This window comes from Chroicocephalus ridibundus, chromosome Z (genome assembly GCF_963924245.1).
Source record: "Chroicocephalus ridibundus chromosome Z, bChrRid1.1, whole genome shotgun sequence".
Classification (NCBI taxonomy): Eukaryota; Metazoa; Chordata; class Aves; order Charadriiformes; family Laridae; genus Chroicocephalus; species Chroicocephalus ridibundus.
Window position 1 is genome coordinate 72,670,689 of NC_086316.1, and position 7,614 is coordinate 72,678,302.

The 7,614-nt window shown below is 37.6% G+C and overlaps 1 protein-coding gene across 5 annotated transcripts in view; it reads left to right on the forward strand.

Moving 5' to 3' along the window:
- CPLANE1 (ciliogenesis and planar polarity effector complex subunit 1) overlaps window positions 1-7,275 on the forward strand; it is a 63,529-nt gene extending 56,254 nt beyond the window's left edge. For all 5 annotated transcript variants that reach the window (XM_063319832.1, XM_063319835.1, XM_063319834.1 and 2 more), the window contains 7 exons: window positions 580-745; window positions 2,389-2,450; window positions 2,893-3,057; window positions 4,189-4,301; window positions 4,644-4,727; window positions 6,120-6,289; window positions 6,719-7,275. In XM_063319832.1, the coding sequence (XP_063175902.1) occupies window positions 580-745; window positions 2,389-2,450; window positions 2,893-3,057; window positions 4,189-4,301; window positions 4,644-4,727; window positions 6,120-6,289; window positions 6,719-6,859 (901 nt within the window). In that variant the 3' untranslated portion in view covers window positions 6,860-7,275. The remainder of the gene's footprint in view (window positions 1-579; window positions 746-2,388; window positions 2,451-2,892; window positions 3,058-4,188; window positions 4,302-4,643; window positions 4,728-6,119; window positions 6,290-6,718) is intronic.
- The last annotated feature ends 339 nt before the right edge of the window (window positions 7,276-7,614 follow it).

Below are 7,614 nucleotides of genomic sequence, written 5' to 3' on the forward strand. Positions count from 1 at the left end.
GCTTACTTTAAAGACTATTGCAAGGTGAATTAGTAAATATTTCTGAAGAACTTTAAGAAGGAAGTTAGCATTTCTTATTGACTGCATTTTTCTGTTGTTAGGACTCTAAGTGTTTTTAAAATTACTTTGTACAGGTAGACTGGTGAAGGAGCTCATAGGTTGAGGAGAGGGAATGAAAGCATGATAGAATCTCATTGGTCTTTTTTTCTTTTTTAGATACTTACACCATACACGTTTAAAAATGAAAGATCAAAGCAAAATGACTTGCAGTTTTTTCTGTGCTAGTTATCCGATAAAGACCATAACAGATCATCTACATTTAAAGCTTTGGCCCTGTTATCTGAATCTAGTTGACAAATGGAATAAAATTTTAGGAAGTTTCTTGGAAATTACTTGTGTGCCAGGATTTTATGTAGTAAAATTTTGCAGAAGAAAATTTCCCTGTTGTTCGTTACTTATGCTTTCATCTGAGTCGGAATTTTAAAGGGATTGCAGTATTTTTATTATATCATGTGTAGCTGCCAGTGTTTGCAATGTAAAGGATGTGCTTGATTATATCTCATTTACATCTGCTCTCAGGGCTCATGATGCTGCTGCTGGACATTCTCAAAAAACAGAAAAGGAGAAGAGAGAGATACAAGCATGGATGAAAAGAAAGCAAAAGGAAAGAATGAGAGAATATTTGAAGAAACTGGATGAACAAAGACAGAAAGAGCGTAATCCATTCAATCTAAGAAAGAACGTGGTAAGGCCATCTTGAAAAAGTAAATGTTATGTGTTGTACAAGTGTTGATTGTTCAGGTTAGATAATTTAAAGGCTGTCGGTGATTTTTTTCCTATTTTAATATTGGGGTTTTATATGTATTATTTTATTGGAACTGACCACGATTGTGTCAGAAGTGATCAGTAAGCAAATATACTAGTGTTCTTCACAGGCTGCAGTAATGACAATGGCTGCAGGTAGCAATCATGACCTGCCCCCCGGCTCTGGATTCAGGAAGTACAGACCATTGACTGTAATAGATATAGCTGTAACATTCAAGGAGTGATAACTGCAGGAGTTGTAAAAGATGTGTTTATGTCTTGTTTCATCTTCCTCTGCATGTCACAAAAACCCCCAGTGAGTTTAAAAAGCAGAGTCCAGATGCCAAAGTTCTTCATTTTGTCATCCTTGTCATTTTGTCATTCATACACAGGGAAGTGTATGCAATTACAGAGGGTCGGCAGAGATGTTCAAATATGACATGTATCTCAAGTATCTGATGAATCTTTTTGTTGAAGTCTGGTTTCAATACAGGCTCAGCAAACACCCCTGTCCCTCCAGAATTTTTTTCAATTTTAAGTTTAATTAGTAAAAACATGTTTATGGCCTGATACATTAATATCTTCTGATCTGCAGTGTGCTGGAAATAACTGGAGGGGAAAAAAGGTACAAAAGTAGTTCAGAAATAATTTCCCAATCAGTATAAAGTCTTAAAATATGTATTTTTCACCTGGAAACCTTCCAGACCTGAAAAGACACTGCTCCGGGGTTATAGGAGATGAGACCTTGCAACAGCAAATACATCCCTGTACTTTTTACTCAGCAGTTGAATGCAGGGTGTGCTGCAAATTCTTTCATGCTTAAGCTCTACTGGTTTTAACTCCCAAGCAGCAAATACATAACACACAGAAGTTTCCTGTTACTAAACAATTCAATTGTATTTGCTTTTAGAAAGAGTAACAGATCTCACACATGAAATACAGTATTTCCTCTGGTTTTAAACAGTCCTGCGGAGTTGAACCTGGCTGCACTTTTGTACACCTGTAGAGAGAAGTGATTCAGGAAAAATGGGTCCTGCTTCTCCCTCTCCTGTGTTGCGAACTCATAAATATAAAGTTGATGCTTTTGTTATAAGCTTTTCTCCTGAAATCATTAGATGGGGAGGGATTCTCAGCTTTGGGGGTTTTAGCTTTTTTAGAAGAAAGCATTAAAAAATTAAAATTGTACTCCAGCAAACGCGGGTCAAACTGCAACCTTGCCCTGTTTTTTAAATTAGTTATTGTTACAAATGTCACTGATTTTTAGGAAACTGAAGGTGAGGCCATTTGAAACTTTGAGCTTAACAGTGAAGACATCTCCTTAAGAATGTTAATATTTTAAGCATATGAGCTATAGGTGTGACTGTAAGCTTTCAATATATTTTTAGAGACTGGGAGTTTATAGAGACAATCTTACCTGAATTTCCTGATAGGGCCATATGCTTTCATATTGTTTTTCATTCTGGACAGTGTCTTAAACAGTGATTTTCAAGTCAAATACATCTACATTTTGAGAGTGAGAAGTTGGAGGCTGGGATGGGAGCACAGTACAGAACAAGTTAATTATTATTATACTTTCTTGCACAGCATTGTAGTCTTACTTCAAAGGATATTAAAGTCTTCCAGAAGAAGAAAGAAGAAAAAGACAAGTAAGTTGCTATAAATGTAACTTGTGGTATTCTTATTTATATATTAATCTTCCAGTCATAAGGAAGGGGTAGTTTTAACTATCTTGTCTATGAAACTTCAGATATGAATGGCATTTCAACCAAAAGCATAGGTAATTAATGTTTGCTTTACCATTTAGGAAAACTCTGAACATGTTTCATCCTTCGATTTTATTTTTCACTTTCCAAATATAATTTTTTCTTTTTCTTTTCCCCCAACATTGACTCTTCCATTCTGTCAAACCCATTGTTAATAAATGTTTTAGCTTTTTACTAATGATCTTAAAAAGGTTACTGTATCTTCTCTGAAATTGCAAAATTAAGTTGTTCTATTCTGTTTACCATGTGGCCTTACAAGACTCAAAAGCACCTACAATTAAAGGAGTGATAGCTTGAGTTAATATGTAACATTATTTCTTCATAGAGCCCTGTTGTCTGAACATCACAGTATGAGAATATCACAAGCACTTTCTCTGATGAATGAAATGTTGTCTGAAACAGTGGTGTTACCTACAAGTGAACATAGTCCGTTGTCCAGGACAAGATCACCTCAAGAGTACAGAAAAAGGCATATGGCATCTACTAAAGGGTAACAACTTCAAGCATTAACTCTGTTCAGATGTATTGGTGTCTTTACCACACTTCATATTTGCCTGCAATTTGCAGCTAGTTGGGAAAGGATTAGATTGAGAGAAGCTTTATATTCTGGCAGAATCAAATACACACTTTGTCTGGTTCAGAGGAGTCTTAAGCTCTTGTACCAGGCTTCTTACAACCACAAATGCAAATCTTGGAAGGAGCCTTAAAAATGCCTTTCAGAGCACAGACAAAGCCAATTCCAGAGACAGAGCTGTAATCAATGTCCTAACCCATTCACTCAACAGCAATTCCACTGCAGTATAGCCAGCAACATAGTTAATGATCTGAAGAGCATCTGGTAACACGCAAGAAGCAAATATAAATACGACTGTCGGTGCATATAGACTAGTTAAATGAGAGTTCAGCAAATGCTAGATTTACTCTCTTCCTTTCTGATTTTTTTCATTACCTAGGATTTTACTTGTTCTTTCTTTTGCACTTTGGTGCTTATTGCATTTTGAGGAGATGATGGTATTTGAGTATTATAAATCTGTAAATTTATTCTACTTGATGGCATTGATGTCACATGTGTGTATATGTACTCCAGATGTATATTGCAATATACTTTTCCTTCTTCTGCATACAATTTTATGTTTTCCACAATAACAGGAGGAACTGTGTACTTCAGATAGCCCTATCACTTCCAGACTTAAACATTTCTCCATCTGTTTTTAGTAGGTGAAGTTCCAGGATAAAGCATTAAACCGAATGTAGTCAGTGCTGTACAGAGCCTGTTGGTGGTGTCCAAGAGCACTTTGAATACATCAGCCCTGCCAGAATCAGAAGCACTAAGGAATGTCATGCACGAAGCCACCTTAGGAGTGACAGTGACTTCTAACTAACAAGTTTTTGTTGCACCTAAACTGGCTGTTTGTATAGTTCTGATTCTGGTGAGGCTTATTGGCCCCCCAGGCAGCGTGTGATGCTGATCCTCAGCTAAGGGGGCTGAAGGTTATTTCTGTGGCCTTTTGCCTTGTCTGAATAAGCCCTGTTAGACCTAAGTCGTGTCGGGGAATGGTATGTAGTAGACAGTGGGAAGTATTTGAGCTTTCTTGTTGTGTTGTGTTTTTTTTTCTTGTAGAGGGCATCTGAAGAGTCCTGTTCTGTCAGAAAGGGGCAAAATTGCTGCCAAACCCAGCTTTGGACAAAAAGTACACCGTTTCACACCAACTCTTGGTTTAACACAGTCCAGGGGTAAGAACAGAACTTTGTTAATGAAGGCACATACTGAGGATGATCTTCAAGTTACTACTGGATTTTGGGAGGGAGAAGCTTTAATACTCATGTTGAAAGTCAGACTTACAATCCTGCAGGTTTCCTGTCCTGAGGCTTTTGCAAGTGTGCTGTCATTGGCCTGTTAAATAATTAGAGTTACCTTTTCTTATCATCTCTTTCTAAATCCAAAGTACCTTAGTTTGCCATAGCAAGAGTACTGTGTAAGCCAGGAAGCAAGCTCATAGATGAAAATTTTGAAGCATCTTGTGAGTAGTTTTGATCTGCTGCACCTAACAGGAGATGCTTTCTTTGTCCTTCCAGGAAATGCCTGTATGCTCCTACAGAAAAGTACTTCCAGAGGAAGAATGAGAAATGCTGCAAACGATCCTTTTAATTCTAGATACTGTAAGTTACTAAGAGTAATGACACAGTGCTGTTCAGCTATATAATACAGGGGAAAAATAAGACACAGAGAATACATTTCAAAATACATCCTGGGTAAAGTTTATGCAACACAGGCCTCAGATACATCATTAGTTTAAAAGAATAAAAATCATCATTTTTTCCCCACATAAAAACGCTTTTCATTAGAAACATCTGAAATATTTTGACCAATCACCTCTGTTTACCTCCTGAGTGGTTCTAGCCAGATGGCAGTTCCAAGATTACTGAAGCAAATGTGCTAGATTTTAGTGATTTCCTGAAACAGGCATTACAGAGTCATGAGGGACGGAGGACTTGAGTCTTTCTTTCACTGGAAACCCACAGAGAGAGAGTTAGTTAGCAGTACAGTACACAAGTACTGTGCCTCTTCCTTACCTTTCTATGCTGCTTAGTTTCTGAGCTCTTTAAAGTAGGAATTGTCTTTGTTATCCCTCTGTACAGTATCTATTTAAGATATTATTTTGTCATTGTGTTAGAGTGGAAAAAGTTTATGACTGAACTTTTAAAAAAAAAAAAAAATTTGGATTTTAGTGATCCTTTTTGCCTAATTCTGTCTGTGTAGGTCTAGATCCACACAAGTTTCCTCACATAAATATTTCCTCCTAATCAAATTCTTTAACAGATGCAGGACTTGATTACAGGAGCAGACTTTCTGATCTGACTGAAAAAGATTGAGGAAAGAATCAGTCTGAAATTTAGGAAATACTGTGGGTTGATTCCATTCTCCCTTACACCACAATTATGCTATTGACATAACAGAGATACTATTTGGCTAGCCAAATGTCAATTTATTTGACTTGGCAGTGCAGGAAAGCAAAAGAAGCAATAGTAAGCAGATTTTTTCCGGAATCTATCACTCACCTCTATGTGTGTGGGAAGTAGTTTTTCTCCTCCTTTCTATACATTCTCTTTTTAAACTCTAAACACAGGTTGATCTTTATCTGATTTCACATCACTTTCTTCTGACTGTTCCTCCAGTATATCCCATCACTGCTAAGGGTTTCACTGAAGTTCTACATCTTCTAAGAGGCACAAATGCAGGATTTATATAGTTTCATTCCTCTATCAAATAATGCCCCTTTTGGGGGACTGCATTACATGACATAGATGCTATAGGCACCGTGCACAGTCCTACTCCACTTCGTGTTCTGCCCTGGGGAGCGTTCAGAGTATGAGGCTGGAAGGGAAGAGCACCATTTTTTTGCCACAACCTCACATCAGTTCAAGATAAAAGAGTGTGCTGCTTTTACATGTGTTTACACACAGCTTCAGTTCTCAGAACTTGGAGCTTCAAGACATGTAGAAAACAGCAAGAATCATTACAGTGCCGTGGTTGGCCTGTTTTCTTTTCAGCTGCTGAGCACAGAGACGGCAGACCATCAAAACAAAAGCCGCCACATGTTGCCACCGCAGTTCAGACAGAAGGTGTTGATCAGGAAGCTGATCGAGATGTAGTAAGTCCTTGGACCGTGCCTGATGAAATCCAAAGAATACTTCAAGATACTCATGACTCCTTGTTTCAGGTAGGATGTAGGTAGATTCAGGTAGATACTGTAGGAATTATTTGATACCTGCCATTTAACACTTTGTTTACTTCTGCTTTATTTAAAATGTAGTTCTCTATTCAAAATATGCGGGTGGGTTAGATGCAGAGGGACATAAACTATGGTGATTCAGCAGAACTACGTATTGTCTTTACAAGCAAAGTCATTCTTGTGAGCCTTGAAAATTAATGTTTTTTATAACAACTGTATAGGCATGTTGTCTGTCCAGGCAGCAGACGTTAGTGAAAGTCTGTAAACAGGAAAGCAAAATTGCATTTGTTGCAGAATAATCAGATAAGTAACTTAATTAGGACATATTTGAAAAAAGTGGGATCATTTCTGCTGGCTACACAAAGGTCTTGTCCGTGAATGATACTCGATGATTCAGTTTGTCTTTTCCTCCAATAGGCCTCTGCACCGCATCCTGTGAGTTTCTCTCCTCTCGGCATGATCGACACTGATGGTGTTTCTGAGAGCACGGGAAGTATCCTCAGCAAACTGGACTGGAGCGCAATTGAGGCAATGGTAGCGGATGTGGAAGACGTGTGAACAAAATTTCTCAGCTGCTGTGCACTTCCAAACAGTTTCTGATGTTTGGTTTCATTTTTTAAAATAATCATCGTTGTACTTAAGATGGATTGAGGCTTGCATTGGTTTTCTTCTTAAGCAGCACAGAAACCGTCACTACTTTCAGTTTGCCTAGAATGAAATTCATTTCCTTAACACATAGTTTGCTTTCCACATGTCTTCAAGTCAACAAGAACTAAGTGCTGTTGGTAAGTGCAGACCAACAGTCTTAAACAAGAACTTCTGGGACATCTACTTTGCCCATCTAAAATACATAAAAAATGTATTCAATTTTAAGAGCATTGCACAACTGTTTTACCTTTGCATTTAGTATTTAACATCATTATGGATGAAGTTATTTTTGTAACTTAACAATTGTGATAAACTGATTTAATAAAAGTGAGTTTATTAGTTTCTGCTGTAAAGTGATTTATACACAGAGCGCTGTTACTGCTGTGTGCCGCTATGGCTGTACACGTGCACGTGCGCTACTCTCATATTTTAAACCCAGCTTACTTGCATAGGAGTTAAGAGAAATCTTAAAAGAGTTTGAATGATTGATAGAAGGAGGTAGAAATAGGCAGCAATAAATGAAATATGGACTTTTGTTAGGAAAATCAGACAGCAGTATAAGACATGAAGGACAAGTACTTACTGATTTAAGTATTGCTGTTCATCCATCTGTATGGTGCTGTTGTGTCAGAGCTTTTCTAGCAGCCCCCAGATGTTTGTAGAAA